Here is a 25,661-nt window from a genome sequence, read left to right as displayed (position 1 = left end):
AACACCTCGCAACAACGACGGACATGGGGCTCCCCGGGGACATTGTGCGCCGTGAAAAGGCATCCCGACGCTGTCTCGCTCCTTTCCAGCGGCTAACGTCACCGCTCGAAACGGCTCATCTCGTGCCTTAGATGACGCATAGATATTTTCTGGGGTTTTGGGAGGAGGCTAGAGAGAAGCGAAACCCGTTTGATACCTAAAGATGTTTAAAATACGACATTTCGTAGCTCTTGAGGTTGGTTTTTCTTTTTTGCTCGGAAAGTGTCAACGATAATCAACCGCGGCTTTTCTTATTTACGAACTCAGGAAATACGATAGTTCTTCAACGGATCTAATTTCTTACTTTCGACAGTTTCCGGAGATTTGATATTCGCTTCCTCGAAACGCGTAGAGCTTGTGTTAACAGTTGTGAAATCGGTTTTTTTTTTTAACTCCTGTCACTAACTACTTGCGATAAAAAATCCGGGGGTAAAAAATTTACGACTCCGCGAGCCTATAATTTTGTAATCGACTTGACGAAATCAGTCGCATCGACGTGCCAAGATTGATTTATCGTCGTTCAAGACTCGCTCGTAAAAGGAATTAACTTTTTTCGCGCTCGAAAAAGGCTATTATCCTAAAAAACAGGCTTGAGCTTCGAGCGAAATAATCTCCTTTTCATGGAAGACGGTTCGTGTTCGGCAAACCTTCTGTTTATACAACGAATGGTCACTCATTTCTTTAGTCACTTCCTCGAATGCGTCGAGTTCGGCTTATCACACGATCGTTTTCAAGATCTCGTCGCTGGACTTGGGTGTTTTTGTCAAGTAGTCTAAAAACCGGCGCTTGAGAGATTCCCGCTTGCTTTCGTTTCGCCGCGGCCAATAAAAAAAATTTTTTTCCTATTTTTTTTTTACGCGAGGCTTATTTCTCGAATTGCCCTCGCGTTCGTTCTTTCCACCGCATTAGAAAAAAATTTCACAGTCGTCTTAGATTGCATCCAGCGGCAGTTCGGCGTCCTGATAAAAAGTACGCTGAAAAGCAGATACGGCAACAGCAGCTAGCGAGCGTGACTTTAGCGTCGTGAGCGTTGAGTTTCACACGTACTACGTATCGCATGTATATGTATACCGCGCCGGCCGGATTGCCGAAGAATGATTTCTCTCCGTTCTCTCATCCCCGGCCTCTGTCGCCTAAGATTACGTTTGCTAGCCGCTGTCGTCGCAGAAAACGCCACATCTGCCCTTCGGGGTACAACTTTATACGGTGGACGTTATTCCTTTATCAACGAAATTTTGATAAGAAGAACGCGCTTTATCCGCGTCTATTTAACGCGCCGTTGAATCACAGAAAAAGAACGACGCCGAAAACGTCCTACTGGAAGATTCGGAGCAACGCTTAAGATAAGCAAGAGTTATCGGCGGCAGTATATGCGCGTAAACACATCGACGGCGCACAGTTAGCCTCGTGTAACGACGAGCCTCTCTCGGTATCGGGCCACCGCGACATGGATTAGGAGAGCGACCTATTCCGAGGTGCCTCGAAACAGCTATCGCTACGATATAACGTTCCCCGTGAAACGTGCGGTTCTATCTCGCGATCGATATCAGCCGCCGGATGCACAAACCCGGGGGTATCGGAAAATTTCCGGCAATGCCTCGCGCCGCGTTGCCTTATTTCACGGCGGACCCCACGAGGATCGATCCAATTATCACGAACAAGAGATATCGCCGCGGACAATAAAGACGGCCGAGCCGTGCAAGGGAAAACGCATTTCGCGGCCGCGCAATGTCGAGAGCCCAGAATCGTTATTGCGTTTCTCTCGTATATCAGGAACGATCGCTATCGCAATCAGAGAAAAATATACCGCGGAAGACGCGCTTACGCCTCCTTTGTTACGTTATCTAATCTTTGCATCGACGCATTTGTCGTCGATTCAAATGCGTGCTTTTGTCTCGTTAGCGGGAGGCTCCATTAACTTATCGCTTTCATCACGCGCGAGCTAACTCTCGCCTACTAAAGATTGCGCCCCCGAGATACTCCGTTACGTTCGCGCGTAATTATCCGCGAATGTCCCCGCGAACGATCTCGCCGGCATCAGCCGGCATCGCGTTACATCACGGACGTCAGATTCGCAATTTGCAGATTGCAAGTCACCTTAGCTTTTAGACTGCATCCTGTTTCGCAGTCGCGGAAACGCCTCCCCACCGACAGGAATGCATCTAATTCCCCGCCTTCATCCCTTCTGTGTGTCTGCCCTATTGCTTCTCTGCGAGCTCAATCGATTCACTTCCGCGGAATGAATAACGACCGTGCCACTAGGTCTCTCCCGATGCACAGAGCAACAACGTATTAGCAGAGTGACTAAAGACATTTGTCTAAATATTCCCCGTGTTTTCCCCCAGTCTTTCATTTTCGCGACTCGCATTTTTTTTTTTTTTCTTTTATTTTATTCGCGCTTTTTCTTCCGCGGAAGGAGCGAAGGAAAGCTTATACATCGATACGGTCGGGGTATCGTAAATACCACTAGAATAAACAACAGCCTATCTCTCAGCGAGTGTACAAGAAAAGATATCGTCGAGTTTTTTTTTTTTTCTGCGCGTCGCGGTATCCCTCCAACAAAAGACGTCGCGCTCTAATTCTTGTTTAATAAAAGACGACAAGAGAATTTTCGCCGAGGCGGCGAGCCGCGTCTTTCATCTCTCGCGCGTCTTAAAACGCAACACCGTTCGCGGCGCGAAGTATCAAAGCTGCTTTGATATCGCTCAGGCGAGATCGAAACTTTCGAGCTTCCAAGTTTACGCCAGGTCTTAAATTCTTACGCGAAACTAGTATATCGTTTCCCCTCTTCCGAAAAAACGAGGGCGCAAAAATTGTGATGCTTCAGAAACCATCCATCCGTAAGCGCGTAAAAGATGCGAGACCCAAGCTCGCTAACCAAAATCGAACGAAATCTATCATCTCGCACTTTCGCGTTCTAACCGAATATGAAATATCTTTCCTCGGCAGCTCGGAATTATTAACGTAAATTAAAGCCCCGGCGGGATTTCTTAATTAATATTTGACACACACTCGCCGACTCTATTCACTCGACATTATCTAGTGCATTACCGTAATTATAAATCTTCCATGCGGCCTACGGGCGAAAGTGGAGCGCATGAGAAAACGCATTTCTCTTTTTCCTCCAACTGTCATTTTCGCGAAGAACGTCGCTCGATAGACATATTAGTTAAACAAAAAGAAAAAAAAATAACTCGACGCATAGTTAACACGCTTTTACAGAAACTTTTGGTAATCGCGGGCGTAAAAACTTTTCCGCCCACCCACACGTTGAATTAGATTTTCAGGGAAACGAGTGGCATTGTGTTGAGAGAGAGAAAGCGCGACCACGCGTGCTAAAGTTTTCAAACAAACAGTGTCAACCATATGCGCTACGCCATGACTTTTTCATGAGATTCGCGTATATAATCCCAGAAAAATAGAATACGCAAATCGAATGAAGAATTTCGTATACAAATATTATATAGGATGGGAAAAAATAATAGGGAAGCGTCTAACTGCCGTTATGAATATTCCGTAGATAAAGTTTCCTCCTTCGGTTTTCATGTATATAGAATTCTCTAGATGCAGATTTTCAGCCCTGGGAGTCACTTGAAGTAGCAGTTGTTTTCTTATTAGCGTTCAAAATCCTCTTAATGCCCCCCGCTGTCTTTTTCATTTATTCAGTTTACGTTTTCTTTATTACGTTTCGCGAAAGATGTTCTACCTTTCCCCGTATACGCCGTCACGGCTTTACCGCGGAAATACTACCGTAACTCTGGATTCCAAGTTCGAAAGTCTGATACGCGTGAACGTGCGACGCGAAGCGTGGCGTTAAAGCGAATCTTTACGCGCCAATTTTTATTATTCTTTTATTTTTATTTTTTTTTTAATTGCAAAGAATTAAATAAATTAAATAAATACGCGGTTAATACTGTTTAAACAAAAATAGTCCGAGTGTCGGGAATGGAAAATTTTGCTTCAACGCTCGCGTTGGACTTGTACAATATTTTGGAGACGAACGGGACCTTCGTTCTCGTTCGCCGTCTCGTCATTTACAATTTCGTTGCTTCATCGCGGTCGGGCCTGGATGACGACGACGACGGCGGAGCAAGAAGAACGATGCAAGAAGTCGATTGTCGACTTGAGTTTTATCAGTTGAAATCCACCGGGCGGCTTAAAAAGTTTGATGCTACCCGGCAACTCATGGGAGAGTCGCCGTCTCCAAGGAAAAGCGCTGATCGCGTGCCTTTCTATGCACTCCGTCATCGTCCCGCGTAACGTACTTTCCGTTCTTTTCGCTTTGTTCCCTTCCTTTTACGTGACAAACGTAAATATAATAACAACTTTATGCCACCCGTGTCCTGTACGCATTGCAGTTTCTTACTCACTGCAGTAGCGGCGCTTTCTTTCAGAGAAGAAACTTCCTTCGTGCTTCTGTCACCAACTATTTACTCGCAAACGCGTTTCGAGTATCGCGCCAATGTATACGTGTCTAATTATTATTGCAAAACTTCGTATTATCTCGTCGAAAAAATTTGTTTTCTTCTTTTTACTCGAAAAAAAAAAAAATCGATAAAATCTAAATAAAATTATCGACTTGGCCATCATCGCTAATTTATTCGCACAACGATGTAATGAACGGAATAATATTGTATAATCAAACCCAAATTAAAAATAAATAACGATTAAAACGTAGACAATAACTTCGATCGGCGCGGACTCGTTTCCGCGGAAAAATTTCTCGCCTGCCGCTGGCACGAACAGTCAGACGGCTAAACGAAAAACGTTAATTCCCCTCGTGACAAATTCCCGGCGAAGCCTTTTTCGCAACCGACGCCGACGGTCGCGAATTCTCTCGCCCCGAATTTCATCGAATACGAATTGCCGCATCTATGAATTTTTTATGAAGCTTCGTCAGGGTGCTACGTCAACAAACAGTGACGCGCGAGAATGATTTTGCTCGGTGGACTGTGGAACGGAAGATTAATCGAGCGATTTTTTCGGCGGACCGCATCGCCGTGCGCTCCTTTTTGCCTTGCATACATCGCGCATAGAAATGCCATTGGCCGTGTCGATTCAGAAAATGGAAAAAAAAAAAAAGAGAGAGAGAAAAAAAACCGCGTACCACAATCAAAATACGATGAGGCTCGCATCAACGTTATCTTGGAGATCCCAGCATCCTCGTACAATTGGTATGCACAAAATCTGGGCCGTGTTCGTTAGCGCGACAAGTAGCTTATCGGTGGTTCGTGTAATCCTGCAGTTTACAGTGCATTGTAATCGCGTGGTTTATCGCTGGTTAGACTAATAGTACAGTTTATCGGAAAATCGAGTAATCGTAGGATTTATCGGTACACACGCGTCGTGCCCAGTTTATCGGTCCGAGAGCTATTGTGACATATCCGTATGAATACAAAGACCGAAATTTACTCCGATAAAGCAAATAAAACAGGGAATTTGATAACTCGTTATTACGATCAAATTAGAAATATCGCCCTTCGAGCACGTTCTAATTCTTTTTTATTCTTTCATTATTTTTTTTTTTCTTTTTCTTTTTTTTTCGCTACCATTAAATGTTATTTTTATTTCTATAACTGCTTATAAATAAAAGTACATTAACAAAATTTAAATTTAGCAAGCTGTAATAGAATATTTTAATATTTGCTCCACTTTGAAATTAACTCTCCCCACGGTCTTTTATTTTTAAATGCATTATTCGATATCTTTTATATGAGTTATAACGAATACATATAATTATGCCTATTAAACAATTTTCATTCAGCCAAATTAAAATTAAATCATCTCGTAATTTATAAAATTATATTTGCCCTGGATTTTGTTTCGCGCGACCGTTGCTTTTTTGCATTTAATATTTGAATTTTATTAAAGTTCTAACAGTTGATATTTCGTTACTGATATTTCATCTCTCGCTCTTATATTTTTCTAGTATATATAATAATTCATTTCACGTGCATCCAATAAAGTTATTATTATTGATTTTCGATAAGAAAGAAATATATTATACTTGGATTTTTCCGAGCGAAAGGAGGAAAAAAAGCTGTCTCGTATACAGACTGAACGCGTAAAACGAATCCAGATACCAATTTCGGAGGACCGTGCAACAATAAATGATGACACGTGTGCCGAACGGCTAATTCACGGTGCTGAGGTACGGTCAAGAAGATAGAACCGCCGCGGTAGCCGTATAGGTAATGCAACGATCTCTTCATTTCCGGCTGCCAGGCCTGCCCCGATTTAATGCATTTCGTCCAATTTCCGCCACCGCCGTTAAGAATCCAATCGTTGTCGGCGTTCCGACTAGTGACCCAAATATCGTTGCTTTTCCGCAACGATGTACAAGTCACGTCCGAGTCGCGTCGCTTCGCGAAGAAGAACAGAGGCTAACCGGCGAGGCTCATAAGCGATACGATGAGCGTTGAAAAATTGAAAAGTTCGAGTCTCGCCGAAATGATAAATCGTCGACTGTGCGAGAATCATCGCGTATTATAATTTTCGTTCCCGCAGTTGGAACGCCGATGCGGAGAAGGTACTCGCGCCATTACCGTGCTCCAGGCACGCGGAAAAAAAGAGAAAAAAAAAAAAAAGAAGAGCTTCTGCAGTTCATCGATTTTCATCTCGATTATTCTCCGGGCTAATAACTGGGTCGCTGAAATTTATGCCGCGAAGTACTGCCATTAGATCCAACTCTCCACTTCGCCATTATTCTTAATGCGAAATCTTCCACTCGACGGAATAGGACGCGAAAGTCCCTGTGGCGCAACGAGACGCATCGGCGACTGCATCGGTGGCGCATCGCGCGCGATTTTTCGTCCAGTTCTCTCGTTCGTTTATACGTAACACCCGTGACCTACAAGCGAACTGATCACTTGGACATTCAATCTGCCGGACCGGACAATCTCCGTCCAATTCTGCGGACAATTTCGACGTACCGTACGTCGAGGCTTATCGACATTGTCGATCCTCTTCTCTCGTCCGCTTGGTTTATTCGGTTTTTCCGTTGCCGATGATTTATAGATTGCAAACGGTACGATTCAACGCGGTTGTATAATAGACGAAGTAATATTAACAAACCGTGAAATAAAATGATCCATTCTCTACGTAAGGCGCGTCGAAATAAAATTTAGAAACAGTCGTGAAATTTCATTTACGAAATAAGTAAGATGTGCGAGGTCCCGGGTCTTGTTAGCATGTTACAAAAACATATTTAAGACCGCATAACCGAGAAATAACGTCGAAGGAGATAAACATCCCGCGGAACCACCTTGTGTAAGGTATCGCTGTGAGAGTCGTAAAAGCGGAATATATCCTGCGAGAATAGCTATGTGTTTCCTGGTTTATATGAAATGCGTGCGGCGCGGCGGTGGAAAGATGTTAACGCGAGCCGGCTGATATTCCAAAGTCGAATTTACACGACTCTCTTTTCATGTTTATGCCAGAAGAATCGTTTGAAAAGACAAAAAAAAAAAGAGAGAGAGAGAGAGAGAAATTAGATGGGTAATATTTCTGCAGGAAAAATTGTTCGTCTTACGTGTGCGTATACATGAAATTTTGCATTTAGTTTCGCATCGAGTATCCAATACGGTCTACTTGTTATAATACTAGCGACGTGCCATTTCCTATGCTAACTTATTCAGTCCTATATACCGTTCCCACCGAACGACATCCGAGATGATGGATACAGTTCGCCGTGGTTTCGTCTCGTATCTTCGCGACGACGGCCGCGGCTCTCGAAGTCGCTGCGAATTCGAAGACGTTCGTCATCGCGCGTCTCATCTCGTCGATATCAGGAATCCGATCCCCGATTCGGCGACGTCCTGCGAGAACCGTATCCCTTCTCGAGTCGATATACACGTCCCCTAGCTACCTACGTACGTGGCATTTCGCCGTTCCCGCTCGTCAGATTCCCGTAATGCCATCGCGGCGAGATTCTCTAACTCCCGCCAAGTTAAATTTCAGCCGATAAGGAAAAATATTATATATGTATATACGTGAGAATCAGCTCGTCGAGTTTTCACCGATCACGATGGCCGACACGACCGGCTAACCGGTCGACTTAATTGACCTCGCGCTGTTTTACTAAAACGCGTGGCTCGATTATCGTTTACCCGGCGCACGGTTTAATTGACATTAAATTGCACCGCGTGTATAACAGCCGCTCTCGCGTTGACGCAACCGCTATTTCAATTACAAAATATTCAGCCGCGCGCGCAAACAACTTTGTAAGAATGAAAATACGTTCCTTCAAGCTTACAGCGCTTCGTTCCAAAGTGCGAAGAGACTTGGCAGTTTTTCACTTCGCGTTTCTGTACTTTGTCCTCATAATTCCGCGCCCCGTTTGCAAATGCAAGACGGAATGTGCAAGCCGGAAAGGAAGAGTAAACGGAACTCTTCAACGAATCTCGACGCGAAACTTTTCTTCTACTATAATTCCAACTTTACAAAACGCCGCCGCTATCCATCGCGCGACGCGACGGCGAACGGCTCTGGCTTTTCTCGCGGCCACGTTCCCTGCAGGAAAGTCTGGGGTCTCGGTCGATTATTCAAAAATTTTGATAGACTATATTTAAAATTAACGAAATGTGACTTTTTCGAAAAAGTAGAAAAAAAAAATTACAACCTTTTAATTAAACTTTTTTCCTCCTTTTATTGTATTTTTTTTTTTAATTAAAAAAATTATTTATTTAACTTTGTTTCCCTTTAAAAATACGTGATATTCCAGGGCTAATTAAATACACTTTCACCGATCGTCTCGTTTCTTGCAACGAAATAGAAACCCTGTGCTCGGCGGCCGAGAGGCTCCACTTACGCCATTGACGAAACTTTCTCGGGCAATCTCGCGCGAAATGGTGCATTCGTCGATGAGTCAATGGTTACCTACGCGATCGATCCCCCACCGCGGCATTTCCTTAATTACGGTGAAACTCGACGCGAGAAACGCGGACTAGCGCCAAGTGTTACCCGCGAATATCATTCCGGGCGCTGCTTTTCTTTCGCGCCTATTCCTTAATTGGCGATTAGAAAGCCGAGGAGACGCCTTCCAATTCGCCGAGCGCGGTTTCCCCGTTTTCGACCTGCGGCCGTTCGTAAATTCGCGCGCGGAGCGTCACAAATGACAGGCCATTTGCCCGGTGTTCTAATGACGTTCAATCACATTCGGCGGAGAGCTTTATAACACGTCGCCGCGCCTAACGACATAATCATACGTTGTATAATCGCCCGTCAGGGATTGACGACGGGGGGGAGGGGAACAAAATGTGGGGGAGAGCGTAAAACGAGAGACCTCGATGGCGTGAAATAACGTTTCAATTTTGCGGCATCGAAACGTTGCGCCAATACGTAACATCGATTCGCAATGTGTGTTATGAAAATTTAATTGGCGATACCGGCGATTAGCGGGCTGCAGTCGTCAATTAGGTGGGAGTTTAGGCTTGATTACGTACGTCACTAATTAATCTGTCAATTGCGGGAGAAGTTCCGCATCGGCAACTTCCCTAACTACGTTCAAAATCGAGAGGGTGGTTAACGATGTTAACCGCAGCTACGCGGGGACTGCGTAACGTAAAGCGTGACGTTAAGCAGGACAAACGACGTCGCTTATAAAATATGATATTAATTGATTATCAATCGGGTTTTTTTTTCCTTTAAATGCGTTTTTCTACATCTCATTTATTATATCGTATTTTTATTCTCTCGGCGACATGCCTCTCCTCATAGAAAATAACGCAATGCGAACCTGTCGTTAACATCGCGCGGTCATCTCGCGTCAAGCGTGATAATCGATTCAGCGGTTTTAATCAACAGCCAAAAAAAAAAAGAAAAAATAATAGAAAAAGCTTTCAACAGCCGGCCGGCAACGAGATGGAAACGTCGGCGGAAAAGACGCCGGGACGCGATGCGGAACGATTACGCGATCGTACGGAAAGATAGTTAAAAAACAATCGTCCAAAGCCGCGAGATTTCATCCCGCGGGGTCCATCTATCTCGCGACAACTCGCGCGTGACGAGACAACAGCGGCGATCAGCATCACGGAGAGGAACCCGAGAGGGAAGAGCGGTAGAGGAGAACGGAGGGAATGAGGCTTGATGGCTTTTCCATGCGCGTGCTGACGCGAAGTGGCCGGACGGAGCGCGAAATGAACTTTGGAAAACGAGAGGATGGGTCGGACCCTCCCCGGGCTTCACCTCCCGTTGATGCGTTGGGCGGGAAAAGGAGAAATGCGGCAGTCCAGCAATTTCCCGATGTAATAACAGGTCCTTGTTCGCGCGCGGCAACGCCCGGCGCCGGAGAGCCCCCGAGATATTGCTTTATTCACAGCGCGGGGAACGCGAGAGAGTTGCAAAGAGGCTTTGTTACCTTCCCCGGCTTCACCCGCCCCCGCCTTGTTCGCGGAGGCGAGAGGAAGAACAAGGGGAACGCGAGGGGCGCTTAACCGCGGCGTAACGCGCTGAGCGGAAAGAGGGCGAAAACTAGAGATATCTAATATACAGGGCGCAAGAGACATATTGAACCTGCACCGCCGCCGTATATCTGTTTTCCACGGGTTATTGGAAGCTACACGCTTCTCGCGCGAGATATCATTTCTTTCGTGGAAGCTCTACCTCTCGGATCCGTCACGAGTGCCCCGCGTTCCGCGCTCGCGGAATCAATAAAATAAAATGCTCCCGAAGCAAATAACGTGAGGTATGACAAAAAGGGGACCGGCGTCGCATTGTGTATTATACGCCGCAACGTATAACAAAAATCATATCTTAAAAAATTGGGATGACGCAGGAATACGCGATAATAATTTTTTTTTTTTTTAATACGATCGTAATACGAAAGCAGCGAATATTCCTAAAATCGCTCGGCTAAACCTTCCTCGGGAGAACGTAAAAACGTCCCCGCATTTATGCGGCGAGGTCGTCGCGGAGAGCAATAAAGCGGCGTGGAAATGAAGATGTCGGGACAATAAGAGGTAGAAAGAACTCGAGGGGGGCACTCGTTATTTAATAAGATCGACGAAAATGACAGTCCGATCGGACGCGGCTAGGAAAGGGTGCGTAATTGCAGGGGCGATAAAGGGCCGCAACAAAACGCGACGTTTCGTGGAAAAGCCCGCTTTGGATATCTAGCGATATCAGGAGGCGCCTTTTTTGCGCCTCTCGCGCAACGAGATATCGCCGACAATGTATCACAATGCGCCTCCCTCTGCCTCCGCCTCAGCTTCTTCATTTGCATATAGCGCGCGCACGAATGTCGCGCGCTGCGTCGCAACGCGGACGGTCTAACATATTGATATCACGAAACTGGGACAGCGCCGGGGTTACTTAAAGTTGGAACTTTTAAAGCTGGGTAAAACTTGGAATGTGCTAAGTTAAATTAAACGAAATTAAATTAAAGAACTATTTCCGCGAGGCACGAGATACCCCACGCGACGTCGCGTATTTATTCCCTTTATTCGTCAGAAATTCCGTTTGTCGGCGTAAAACGTTAACGGTATTATTTTTATCGCGGGACGAACGAACGTAATCCACCACGCGCGCGCATCGGCGTCGGTAATGGGTAAGGGAACGTGCCGTTATTCATCCTCCCCCAACGTCTTTATCCGAGGCAGATTGAATGAAAATGGAAAATTATCGGGACGATTGTATCCCACCGCAGGAAACCCTCGGCACCCTCGTGTTTTCAATTTCGAATCAAATATCGACTAAGAGGGTTCTTGGCTACGCGGTATTTTTCTCTCTCTTTCTCTTTTCTCTCGGAACGGAAGCTTCCTCCCTTCGAAAGAACGAATGTTAGCAGCGAGGGGGAAAAGAAGCGGTGCCGCGAAAATGACGGCGGAAACAAATCTCGCGGGACCGCGGGTGGCCATAAAACAATCGATGAGGTAGTTTCCGGGACGACCGTCGCTAAAAGTTTTAAAACCCACGGAGGAGGGCCGTTTAAGGGGGCCGCCGGGTGTTCCCGGTGATGAACAGCCCTGACGCCACATCGGACACCTTCGACGATCACCACGGGCGACGGGCAAGGACGAACGTGATCCGCCTGTTTTTCCGCTTTCCCCGACTTTCCACGGCGTCGATTACCCTTCGAGACTCAGTCGCGCGTAAACACGTACTCCGTCAAGCGGACGGCGTCTTAATTTCTTTACGGCTGCAAAATTGCCGCCATGGTCCAATTATACGGATGGTGGACTTAAACGATGTTACAGCAGCCGAGAACTGCTCTATGAATGCACGATGAATAGACGGAGACGTGCTAGACGCGACGCGAACGAGCAAATTGCTATCCGATCGTCGAGGAGGAAAATATCGCGACGCCCACTATCGTCTTGGAGCAATTTTGTTTAGTCTCTGCAACGATTCTGTTCTTCGAATCTTCGGATCATATTAATTTTCCGATACACATCCACGCGAGCGATAACAAACGGAATCTCGTCGAGGACGCGTCCACTCGCGGAGGACGCGGGGAAAAGTATAGGAGTCGCAAAAATATTATTCCGCCGAATCTCATGAGAATATCGCGCAAATATACATTCTCGGCCTCATTTAGAATTCAGAACGCGATGTTCCCGCCACATCGGTATACGTATGCAAGGACGGGCACGCAGCTAACCCACGTAACGTAATTGCGTACGCGCGGAGTCGTCGAGGACCGAGTTAAAGAAAAATCGTCGCAAAGTTACCCAGGACTTTGCCCGGGGAGTCGGTGCAAAGTTCTTAATTAATCCTATTAATTAGATACACCGTTGTCGCAGCACCTGACGACGCTTGAGACTCGGCGAAAACTCGCGCGCGGCATCAACTTATCCTGCACCTCGGGCTTCCGAAAGGGTAGGGTCATAAGGGATAAAACCCAATTTACGCCCCGTCATTTTCGAGATCCTCGATCAATCGTTGAAAGGATGAAGAGAAACCAAACTGCGCGACGCGCACCGCGTAATAATTATTCTTTTCCTCGAGTGACCGACACCCCGCAAGGCGAAGAGCAAAACTCTAAAAGCGAAACGTGTAAATAATGCATCGTGGCGTATCGCGGGGATCAATTTTGCATTTAGACGAGAGGATGCAATTTATCGGATCAGTTAGAGAGATTGATGTTGTTTGTAGGGCGGTAAATCGCGTAAATTTGCAGCAAGAGGGCGGAGTACACGAAAGTCTACTTTTCCGGAGGTAAGAGATGTCAAGAGAAAAAGACTCGGGCGTGGGAGCTCATTCGAGATATATGCGTAACGCTGACGGTTAATATGCTCGTAAAACGATTAAAAACTGCTCGCGATAAACGGAAATTGCATTCTGCCCCCGGGGAAGCAGCCAGCCCTCTTACATCGGATTACATATCGGGCAAATTTCCTAGACGGCAGTTCTTTTAATTTTCACTTAAATGGCAAAGTTTCGAGACCCAGAAAAGAAAAAAAAATAATAATACGACGCCCGATTCAAAAAATAATTCAACAATACTTTAAATGACCCGTTGGGTAAAATAGTTGAACAACTTCGTTATCACGCGCGGTTAATTAAGTGACAATTAATTTGCAAAATGCAATTTGTCCCTCGATAGTTTTTTTTTTTTTTTTTTTTATCCTGCCTATCTTCAAACGCACTTTACAATATTTCTCAAACGTTAAATATTTTGTCGGGAAACTCGACGGTTTTAACTAAATTAATACTCGCAGTTTTGCGATCCATCGTCGACATTCGAGTAATCAACGAGTTATAGAGTCAACGAATGGTGAGTGTCATCGGCAAGGTAAAGGCGAAATCAGAAGGCGGTTTCCTAGATATTTACCCGGCCATTCCACGGGACGGAAGTGGCGTCGCGGCGGACAAGGAAGGCTCGCCTCATTCGTTGGCAGGATTTCCGCGGAACGCAATTAAGTGGCGTAATGAGATTCCTATGAGCCACCGACAGCGGCGGCTTTCAGCGCGCGCGCGCGCGCGAAAACGCGGACGGTGGTTCCGCGTGAAATTTGGAAATGGTTCGAGTTAAATGAGCATTCCTGCCAGGCGCGAGAAGAAGATCGGATGTCATTCGTACGCCTAATTAAACTTGCGACCCCCTTTGGATTTTCGGTAACGAGACGCACCCGCGGTCTTTGTTAACGCTTCGGCGGCGTCGCGAAAGAAAGAGAAGGGCGAAAATCAGTTGGCTAAATGTGAGCGAGGATTCAAAGATTTCGAAAACTGAAATCGATTCGCAGAAAATTTGTTTTTAATGCACGTGATACTTTTAAATTTAAAAAGATCATTTTCACAGATATAAAAATACACGTTTCAGCGGTAATTTCCATTTGAAACAATATTCCTCGCGCATCCCTGATTCGTAATTTTCTCCGTAAGTTAAGTATACGGAGAGAAAGAGTAACGAATCCGTCCCGCGGGGCGAATATTCTCCAGCAAGCTTCAGGTAGTTCCGTAATGCACGATGGCTGGCCGTCCCGCCAAGCATTAGACCGGGACAATTAAAATTTACGCGATTTAATCCAAGTGTCGTCCCGCACGTTCGCTTCTCCCTCTCCTCTCTTCTCTTTTGTATGCACGTCCGCGCACACGTGTTCGTAACAATCTCGCGGTTGCATGCGCTACCGATGGCAGGTAGCTCCGTACGAAACGGAAACGGAGCACTTAGGGCAAATATTAATGCGACCATTTGCATTTTAAACGAACTGCGGCGCGCGCTGCCACGGAGATTTTCAACCGCGCCAAGAAACCGTCGGAAGAGCATACGCGTCAAAATAAAAAAATAAAAAAATAGGGAAAAGGGAGACCAGCGTCCATCCTATTTCCCCGCCTATTTGCATATCCACGTTATTTCGCGGGATTAACTTTTATCTCACGCCGGCGGGAAAGCTCGTCAGACGGCTGCGAGAGAAGAATCGACGGAGTTGTCTCTCCCGAAAGTTGTTGATCGCAAAGACTTTTTACTTTACGCCCAAACGCGCCGTAGAAACCGATTGCAAAAGTGCGACAAAAGTTGCCGAGACGCGCGCAAGCCTCGATGCGACGAAGGAGAAAAAGTAAATCGCGGACTCTGCGCGGCGGCGATCTTCCGCGAACGAGGGAGTTAATTGAATTTCAAATCTTCCCTTCGGGGAAAAATTATGTTACGCGTCTTGCGCGTACTTTAAGGTAAAGGTACATCACGGGGTCCCGGTGTACTTTGAAAGTAGAACGACGAGCGCTCTATTTCGCAACGGCAAGGTGGGGGCGTCAGCGTCAAAGATGACGCATGAGATCTGCCTGTAATTTCTGTGCTTTCACCATTAAACAACTTGGCCGCAAATTAACTTTTCGCAAAGTTCTCTTGAAATTAGTGTAGAGGTTCTCTCTCTCTCTCTCTCTCTTTTTTTCGTTTTACGTTTAATTCCAAGTTTAATTAGACGAAACCTTTCAATTTTCGGAATCAATTGGTTCTGCAAAATATATCGGCAATTTAAACATCCGTTTCCGTACCGGCAAAGATGATACATTAAAATGTAAATTACATTACAGTATATACAATGTTCTGCGATATTTTCCAATCAGATTTTGATCTATTTTACAAATTTTTCTTTTTTCTTTTTTATTTCGAGCGCAATCGCTCGGGAAAAATAGATTAAAAGTAATGCCGAGAATTATCAGGCGGCGAAGTGTCCCAAGGAGAATAAAACGGAAAATATTACATCGTAAAACGGTACTTAGCACGTTTCATTATTTACACGGATGTTCGCGATACCATTGTCCCGAGTTTACGCCATTCGGAGAGATCTATAAAGCGCGAAGGAATCGTACCTGTGGAATAAAGGCGGCGCTCCGCGTGCGTAACAGCGATACGAGGGCGTTGCGAAAAGTATATAAAAATTGTAACCCAAGCGAAAGGAAATATAGATGACTGTGAAGTCAGTAGATTCGACGGAACACGTTCACCGCATTTATCCCATTTATTGCCGGTGCGCAATCGACGGTAAACGCAACCGTATAATTTCGAGTTTCGCTCGTTTCGCAAAGTTTTATCCCGGCGCCGTCCTTGGCGGCGTTTCGCGAGCTCCGCGAAAATTTCGCCAAGAGTTTTTAACGATCCGGTGATATTCCTTTAATCGTACCATTTTCGTGAGCGACAATGCCAAAACTCTCGCGCGCTTTCGCGGTGATTTATTCGCGCGATCAAACGCACTTCCGAAACGGTCGTTTCGTCAATTTATCACGTAAAAAGAAACGAGAGAAAAAAAAAATAGAATACGGCGAGCGGCAGCAGATGCTTCCAGCTCGCGATGGAAATCAGAATCGGCCAATCGCCCCAAACCAAACGGCGTCATAAAATTTCATGCGCTACGGCGAGAGGATTTTCTTACGCATACGAAAGGGACTTCGATCGGATGTCGTACATTTTCCGCGGCTTGCCAAAGTGAACTTCGAATGGAGCTCAGAGAAATACTTAAATTCTTCGCGCCGCGCACGGAGGAACTCCGAAGGTCCCCTTTCGAATGGAAAAATCGCTGATTAAGAATTTGTACGCGGAATCTCTTCGGTTTACTTCTCCGATGCGAGGCGAAAGAAAGTCGTGCGCGGAGGACTCGAGATGTAATACGTTAGACGGCATCACAGTATCCAAGTTTAATATCCCTCTCCCGAGCGGGAGCTCAGGTTATTTTTCCGAAAGGCAAGAAAACAAGACACTTGGGAGAGGGTCCATAAGAGACGACCTGAAATTCGAATCTGACTCGCGTAAGCTATTATCTGCCAGACCGCGGTAGCTGCCCGAGTCAAAAAGCTTGATATGGAAGTGACATTGATACTAAAACGGAGCTGAGTTATGCCGCTGTCCAACGTCGCGAAAGTAAAGATCGTATTTATAAACCACGACTAACAATCGTGCTAAACTGCCGAAGTGTCGTCCCCTGTCCTCGAAGGATATTTTAAAGCATTTCACTTTTCCGGATTTAATATTGTAAAGTGTTTTTCGTGATCTTTATGAATAACAAGAAAATAAAAGCCAGAAGCGGCCTTTAATATTCCAGCTACGAATGCCTGGATTTTCAAATATGAATGCATGCAAAACGCGCGCGTGTATCTCCGCCGGCGGATATTCAGATTGTGATATTGAATGCAGATTCGGCAGAAAATTATATTATTACGATTCAATGAGATACACCTGGCGCGGTGGGGCTCGATAAAACTAACTGCATAAAATTAGCGACTCGAATTTTTTTCATTTTTATCTGCGGTACTACAAAAAAAAAAGAGAGAGACACGTACGCCGTTAAACGTAAACGCAGTTGACGCGAATACTCGCGGGGTGGCCCGTGCTCTACGCTCGACGTAAAATTCAATCCGTAATGCGTAGCGTCGATATATTTTGCATGTTAATTTATAACATTTCAGTGATGAAACCGTACGCTGGCACGTAGCCGCGCGATTGGCGATTTAAAGTAATTCATCAAATCGAGCACACGCGATTTATTATCATTTCAGAGCGCATTAATTTTCATACGATACGTTATTAACTATCAATGCGATAATAATCAAATTACCGGGTTGATATAGTTGTGAAATCAAATATAATTTTTGATAAATTTTCACAATGTGTCGTTATATTATATTTGCAATTGAAACGTAAATTCAAACCGGCTGTAAAGTGGAATTAACGCGAATTAATCGCGAGCGCGCTCGTTCACTCGAACGTGATCTGACGAAAGTGGATCCATTATCCGGTGTTCGGGGCCAATTGAAGACTGCATGTGTAACAAATCGAACGTAAGGGAGCGCGGACGGTTTTGTCACGTATGGTGAGGACAAGAGCGCGGGAGAGATCCCGTGACCCGCGCGAGAGCCTGACGGGAAAGTTTAGACGTTCGCCCCGGCTCCTTTTACCGTTCATCTTGCATGACGCGAACAGAGCGGGAAATAGGCTCCTAGTAAACGCAAATTAGATCTCGAAAACGTCTGCCGTATATACGCCGGCGCGCGTCGATCGGATTGACTCCGCGGGGCACAAAGACGACGGCAAATTGAATTCCCGGATTGAATTCCGGCCAATTTCGACCTAATTTCCATAGCGAGGCGGCCTATAAGCCGACGGGAAAATTTCAAGCGTCGTCACGCGAACGCCCGCGCTTTCTATTCCCGAAGAATACGCGTATCGCGATGACTCTCCGGGTGATACGGAGTACGGAGTATACTCGCGGCGAAAACGATGTAACGAAAGCACCGGGGATATTGTCGAAACAGTCGATATCGCGGTAAAGAAGCTCCCGGGCGACGCGAAAGCCACCGTATATAAGGTACATGAATATGTGGCAGGAATCTAAGAAACTACTCGAGCGAAAAAGGGACAAACATTTTATTACGAAACCGGACCTAGAGTGATATTGATTTATTCTGATCGTAGAATTCCAAGTGAAGTCGCCCGACCTTCCGATTCATCAAGGATAACGAGGGAATGTCCACGGAATATTTCGTCCGCGCACGCGATTCTCCTTCGGGTTACGTAACAAACGGGGGGAGGGGGAGGGGGGGCTTGCGCAATCGAAAACAAAGTCAGAGCCAGCCTTTTACCTCGCCGTCGGCGAAGCGGCGTAATGCGATCGGCGGCCGCAATTTGCTGATTATGCGCGCGTATGAGATTCTCGCGGACGGAGGACCTAATAAACGCCCCGACGGTCAGTGAAATTGCGACCCAGTTAGGCTCCCTGACCCACTTGAGCGCATCGTGATTACCGTCGGCGCACGGCGCGGACACGATATCACGAGGCATCACGCAGCCGGAAGTTTCCCATCGAGGGCCTTGCTTACTCAGGACGCACCCGGGTCGGCTCTCCCGCAGCCTCCGACGAACGTCGGAAGTTTGAACGCACAGTTAAAGCTCGGTGCCGTTTGCGCGGCGCATAATTATTCCTATCGCTAGAATAAACGGGCGCCTCCTGAGTTTGTTAAAGTCGCGGGGCAATTAATGATTCGAACGGCATTGCACGAATTATCCGGGGTTTACCGGAATCCGGAACAAACCCGGTCATCTTAACGAGACGGCGATCTCCCCGGCGGATCGCATCGCGGTCCTCATCGTGGTCTGCATATCGGAAGTGCAGTCACCCGAGCAGAGAATAATTTCAACGAGCGCGTAAAGAAACAGAGAGGAGTCGGAGATTTATTTTTTCGGTCCGTCCCGACCTTCGAGACTATTTTCGACGCGCGTAATAACCGGTTCTTTCTCGCCAGAGCACGGTGCGGCAGCTCACTTCGCCGCCGGAGTGCAAAACGGTATAAACAATTCACGGCTAATCCAGATTCAACTACTATTCTGACTTAATCCGGCGAGGATAAAAATGTCGCAAAAAAAAAAAAAATAAATAAATAAATAAAATAAAAACGAGACGAACGACATTCGAGCGTTATCAGCGGCATTGATACTTCGGCGGCGGATTACGACATTCAAGAGCAAATGTCAATCAATTTTTAATAAAAATGTCAAACCGTTAGACTATTAATACCACGCGAATCGTAAAAGTGTTTTATATATAATTATGTATAATTATAAAATCGCGGACAATTAAAATTAAATTATTTAATTAGTCTAATAATGCATTTAATTAAATTCGAATGGCATTCCGTTAGTATATTAATCGTATAACTTTCCTCGCCGACAGGCAACTTGTAGATCTCGACGGATATCGAATTTATTTATAACATACGAGCTCGTGTGCGCGTCTACATTTCGTTTTTAAATAGAACCACGTCGGCGAAAAGAAACGAGAGTCGATTTCTGGGGAAAAATCTTGGAGACGTTCGCGAGGTCGCCCCAGGTCGAAGATAAATTGAATACGATCGTCCCGATACCCTTCGGTTGTCTTCTCCTTTCTTTTTTCACCGCCGCAATCTCGTCGCAACTTATAAGAATGATAACGCAACTGGTCGACTAAAGCATTAAGGAGGGTGTAATAGAAACCAAATGAGTTGTTGCTCCCCCCAGATGCATTACGCGACAGGGAAGATATTTTACACGAAGAGTTACAGAAGAAATACCACGCTTTCGAGCAAAAAAGAAAAAAAAAACGCGTTGGCGCTACCTAATTCCGTTCGCACGATAAAATTTTAAGACTTCCCTATAAATCTCGCGCAAAATACGATTATGCTAACTGGCCCAGATTTGCATTTTCCCTAAATATTCCGCACCGGCGTCGTGTACATCCAAGTTTCACGTTGGCCTGCTCCGTTCTGGTCTACCGGACGAAAAAAAAAAGAATCGAGAACTAGCGTAACGGGAGCTTCTCACCCCGGCAGAGGGTTCTCGAGAAGCCCTTCCGAAGGTCCTTGTCGAAATCCGAAAAGGCCACCGTGTCGCGTAAGATTCTCCGAGCCGACCGTGCGTCTTCGCGACATCTGTTGCGCACGTGAGGGCCAGAGAGAAAGAGTGGGCCAAGATAACGTTCGTAGTTCTTGCGCAACGCGAAATGCACATCAATCCATTAAAAAGGGTCCAAACGAGACGCCCTCGACGTGAGTTATGTCCGCGGCCTTCGTAATAAATCAAACCGCTTACCGAAACGTCGTCGAATTTTTTTTTTCCTTTTTTTATTTCTTTTGTATTACCTGTCCGGGAGCAAGTCTAACGAGTTAAATACTCAAAAACTATAAAAATAGAAACCGAGCTAAATAAAAAAAAATTTTTTAAAAATAAAATAAAAATTTCTCGATTTCGTTCGTACAAATTTTCGTTACTTGACGAATTGTTATCAGAGCGCTGAAAGCAACGCTTTGCAAGATAAGGTGACACTTGTTTTCGTCATCTCTCTCCGTCGACGTACTTGGGGGACTTTTGAGCGAAATTATCGCTTATCGATACAAATCTGCGTAAACAGAACGAATATATTCCCGTGATCGACCTTTGAACGCGCACATATTCCCCGATAAGAGCGAGACAAAGCAACGCTTGATATATTTCATACGTAAACCTGGTCTGGGTAGACTGGATCTTTTTCAAAGTATCTTTCTTTCTTTCTTTCTTTCTAAACAAGAGCTTCAAGCCCTGGACGAAATCGTTTTCGCGGCGCGCGAGGAAGCTTTCCGGATTAACCGGCCGATACGAAACCCGGTGAAAACAACCGAATTACACGACGCCATTTCGGGACTGCTGCGTGTTCGTGTTAGGGAAACGGAAAAGGTGTCGGAGAGAAGTTTCGGGATCGAAACCAAGAACGCCCGGCGGCTAAAGTAAACTTTGCCGATGCGCGAAGCTTTTCTCTTCGAGTCGGCGATCGCTATCGGCTCGCTCGCAGAAATCATCGGCGAGATTCAACGATGCCCGTCGACGAAAGTGACGCGAATCCGCGCTGAAAAATCGACCTTCCGCGTTCTTGATCGAGTCTGGAATCGTTCTTGTGCGACGCACCGTAGTTTTAACGCGAAAAGCCGCGAGTTTCGTCGCGCGAAGCGCAAAGACGCGAAACGCGCGCGAGGCGATGAGTTTGCGATGAATCATTCGGAGGGAAGAGAGGGAATGAACAAGAACGGGGAACGCGATTCGACTTTGCGGCCGTGCTCGCCAATGGACTTTGATTAATCGTAATTCGGCGCCACGCGAGCGAGACAACGCCTGCTCCCATCCGAAAGAAGAAGCAAGGCCGATCCGTGCAGCACCGCTCACGTTCCGCATGTTTTTTTTTTTGTCCCCGAGATACGTAAAACTCGTATGAAAATATTTCAAGACAAAAGTGTCGATCGAGGGAAATGATATACGTCTTGATTAATTTTATTAAAAATATTCAAAGTTTATATTTCGACTTTGAATAATTTGCGGATGGCAAACGTGTAAGGATAAACGCGAAGACAAACGAATGTATGGCGCTCGTAAATATAAGTAAGCTAAATCGCCGCTGCGTTGCATAATTTAATAACGACCAGACGTGCGCGATAATACGGAACGTTCGCCTTTAACCGAAAAAGCAAACGTGCGAAGGCAAATATTTCCTCGCGGTTATGATCTCGGGGCAAATTTGGAGTCTGTTAATGCGAAGCGTATCCGGACTGTTGATATGTACCCGGCACGTGAAGATAAGCGTTTTCGTATTTGTGTTTAGTGGCGAGTTTGATTTACCCAGGACGAAACGTATACCCCGAGGTAGAGCGCGCGGGTGCGAGAGAACGAAAATGAAGCCGCGGTTCGCGATATAACGCGAACAGGTATACGTCGTAACGCACAATGAGAAATCCCATTCGTCAAGGAAAACAAAAGTGAGTCCCTCACCTTTTCGAGACACTCCTGGCCAATGGCCTTCGGGTCGACTTGCACCTCGAGGATGACGGAGTTAGCCTGGCTGACGAGGCACCACATCTTCGCGGTCGCTCCTCCTTCGGTGACCTTCGAATCTTCCGGTCCGCTGCCCGGCAGCTCTCTCCGCCTCTTTGCAAGAAACTCAGCACTTACTCTTATCGCGAGCCGTAACTCGCGGCGAATAACGACGTTGCGGATGACGACGGGGTCTCTTTATCCGGATACGCGGCGGCGGCTGGACGGCGACCGGTCGCCGGGGCGCTCTTTGTCATAACAAAACTTCAAAAGGTACGTGGGCGCACAGCTGTCTCTGGGACGGCCTCGCGTGCTACGGCTGCGTGCGACGTCGGCAGCGTGCTCGTATACGTTAACGTCCCGGGTGCCGAGCGCGTCTCGTCGGCTTCCATTTCTCGGCGCGGAATGACACACGCACTAACCGCCGCTCGTCGGCTGCCGCGGGTCAGTTAGCGAAATCGAATCGCCTACCAGCCGCTACGGCCAAAGTGGCGCTGACGGCGCAGGCTGAATTCCTGGTGGACTCCGACAGAGGGCACCCTCGCTCCACAGCCTACGTAACGACCTGACCGGAGGTGGTGGGGAAACTGACGACCGCGCGCGGACTGCGGAGGGAAACTAGCCGTAACAACTGACCATTCCCCACCACGACCACCTTCCGCGCATCAGCTGCGCCGCGTCGCGGCGATCATTTTCGACAGCTGATACGACCGGCTACGACGTACTCTCTGCTCAAGTTGCTTACAAAACTCGCATCGTCCACGTCGATTTTTAAAGTAGAATTATTCCATCTTTAATCTTGCGCTTTGAATAAATATGCGTACACCTATGTTACTCGATTGTTCGGCTACTTGTCGCTCGCGGCCAGCTCGAGCACTCGCGTTCGCAGACGGATAACTTCACTTTGTAGACTATACGGAATGTTAAAATCTTTAATCTTACAGAATCGACGTAACAGATTCGTAGTACTCGCTAATAACTTCGACGAGCTTTTTTTCTACATTTTGATTACAAAGTTATGGGGAATTAATTGCGTTACGTTATAATTTTATCAGGAATTAATCTGATGATCGAAATAATCGGGCGACCATCGAGTCGAAAGAGAAATTATCTCAAGCTGAATTATAAAGCGATGTGCGGTTAAATCATGAAGGAAGATCATCGCATCAAAGTTTCACAAATCACATTAATAATCTATAAAACCGACGTATATAATTATTGATTAAAGGATCAACAGGGTCTTTAATATTTCGTCAATTTTGCAAATTCAACGCAGATCGTTAAAAAAAATAATCATCTAATACGTCGGAAACAAAACGCTTATATAATCGAATCAAGTATATCCGCGGAATCTTTAATACAATGTCCATTATAAATTTAGCGCTTGTCCTTGAAAACATGCGAGCACTTATACCAACATCTGCATATAAAATTAATTCTATCGAATTATACGCGGAATAAAATATTTAGTCAAAGAATGAAAAACATACGATTTTGTGATTTTTTTTCTTTTTTCCTCTCTGTATTTTGAACACTAAGACTGTACAGACAACCACCCAGCTCACAGAGACATGGATATACATGCAAGGCAAAGCTGCCTGTTTCGCAAGATCAACAAAGATTTTTTAAACATTTTCGTTGAAAGGTAAAAGGTTCCTACATCGTCGCCCGGTCCACCGTCGACTGGGAGCGTGTCCGTGAACCGCGAGAGGCTGTAGAGAAAGAATCTCAGGGTGTCCTCGATGTGACAGAATTATGGAATGACATCTAATGGCGTACACTGAACGACATACAACTCGTTACCACCACCCTAAAACGCTTTAACTGTATCTATCTTTAACACCTGTACGTTGTCTCGATGGGTCTAGGCCTTGACACATCGAGTCGACGATACTCGGCTTCGAATACGTTAACTTTTTTTTTTTTTTTTTTTTTTTTTTTTGGTCACAATGCAACTACGTTACAGCAATTCTCAAACTGTCCGAATACGTGCCGGTGAAAAGCTCAGCGGTAACAATACGATTACATTTATTGTCGTGTAGCAACTGCGAGGAAAAAGATTCTAGTTTGAGTATTACTGCCTACAGCTACACTGTATAAGTTTTCTCCGATAAAACGTAACATATCGTACGATATAACAGCGATAAATACATATTGAGATATGGTGAACAGTAATATTTAATGTATATATTTATAGCGTAAGACGTATCATGTTTAGATTAGATGCAATCTTTGTGGCATTTAGACCTCAATGCGATAATTATTGTGCAGTTCCGGCTTGATATCATACACCAAGTCCAAAATTTTAAGCATGACCTAAATTACATAGAAAAAAGAAATTGACATTGTTATTTCTCAGAGATACTTAATTTTAGTTCATTAATTAAATTTTCCGGCAGGCGGCAAACTCACCGTGTCTTTGTGCATGGCAACGGTCTGGTTCATTTCATCTATCTTTACTCGTGTATCTGCTTCAATACGCGCAGCTACATCTTCTTTTGATCCCATGTGCTGCAAATAACATCGTTACGTCATCGATCGAATAAAGTATTGAAACAATGATAATCTCAACGTAATAATTACTTTAGCTTCAAAGTCACGGAACTGTTTCTCTCGTTCCTGTCGATATTTCTCAATTTCATCTTGAGCTTCCTCTTTGGCCTGCTTTAGGCGACGTGCCTTGCCTATAAAAATACAAGAGAAATCAGAATGTAATACAGCCTGTACCTTTTACAGGTCTCTTGTCACAAAATACTACGATTTAGATGCAATTTTACATCATTTTGTCAATGTTGTATGAATACTTGTAACACAAACATATTTTAAGCAGGTTAGCCACGATTATTTTCACTGTGAGATACAACTCGGCATGGTACCGAATGAAGCGAGTGACCCTGATCTTCTCGTGGGGCACGGTAAAATTGTCAAAACCCCGTTGTTCGGGCACCCTGATCGTAGAAAAAGAGCCGACGTCGCGACCGAAAAGGTTACAGCTCGCGATCGGGCGCGCTCGGCGCATTCGCGTCGCGCGATTTTTTTTCTTTCTCCCCCGGCGAAATGTTTCAACGGCGAGGTTTCACTCACGTTTTCTGGCATCCGAGACCTTCTCGGCAGCGCGTTTCTCCGCGGCCAGGAGCTGCTGAATACCCTGCGTCTGGCTGGCCATCTTTGCGAGTGGAGAACGGCTACGGGCTAACTCTGTCACGAATCGATCATATGACTTTGGAGCTTCCGCCTTCTGCCCCGCCTTAAACGACGGCGCTTTGTTCCGTGGATCTCGTGCCCCCTCACGTGGTTACGTTTCATCCGTATCATTTAATTGTCCTACGTTTCCGGTTTCTCATTGAGGAACAGCCGGACAGCTGTCTAGGCACGATCG

General features: G+C 45.8%; 2 protein-coding genes across 2 annotated transcripts in view; both read right to left on the bottom strand.

Annotated features, from left to right (window-relative positions):
- Positions 1-23,636, bottom strand: part of Dnr1 (defense repressor 1) — a 137,253-nt gene extending 113,617 nt beyond the window's left edge. Inside the window, exon 1 of the mRNA XM_070655373.1 lies at positions 22,241-23,636. Coding sequence (XP_070511474.1) covers positions 22,241-22,327 — 87 coding nt within the window. The 5' untranslated portion in view covers positions 22,328-23,636. The remainder of the gene's footprint in view (positions 1-22,240) is intronic.
- Positions 23,637-23,774: 138 nt separating this feature from the next.
- Vha13 (V-type proton ATPase subunit Vha13) lies at positions 23,775-25,528 on the bottom strand. The gene is made up of 4 exons (XM_070655399.1): positions 25,367-25,528; positions 24,866-24,966; positions 24,695-24,793; positions 23,775-24,598 (listed from the first exon to the last, which is right to left on the bottom strand). The coding sequence occupies exons 1-4, from the start codon at positions 25,446-25,448 to the stop codon at positions 24,524-24,526; spliced, it is 357 nt and encodes a 118-aa protein (XP_070511500.1). The 5' UTR covers positions 25,449-25,528; the 3' UTR covers positions 23,775-24,523.
- Positions 25,529-25,661: the final 133 nt, after the last annotated feature.

This window comes from Cardiocondyla obscurior, linkage group LG04, assembly GCF_019399895.1.
Source record: "Cardiocondyla obscurior isolate alpha-2009 linkage group LG04, Cobs3.1, whole genome shotgun sequence".
In the NCBI taxonomy this organism is placed as follows: domain Eukaryota; kingdom Metazoa; phylum Arthropoda; class Insecta; order Hymenoptera; family Formicidae; genus Cardiocondyla; species Cardiocondyla obscurior.
Note: the sequence above shows the minus strand (reverse complement) of the source record. Positions and strands in the feature narration are given on the sequence as shown.

Coding starts and splice junctions, on each gene's coding strand:
- Vha13 (XM_070655399.1), bottom strand. CDS start 25,448: ATGGCCAGCCAGACGCAGGGTATTCAGCAGCTCCTGGCCGCGGAGAAA. Junction 24,967..25,366: donor GGTCTCGGATGCCAGAAAAC/GTGAGTGAAACC, acceptor GTATTTTTATAG/GCAAGGCACGTCGCCTAAAG. Junction 24,599..24,694: donor TTGCCATGCACAAAGACACG/GTGAGTTTGCCG, acceptor TATGTAATTTAG/GTCATGCTTAAAATTTTGGA.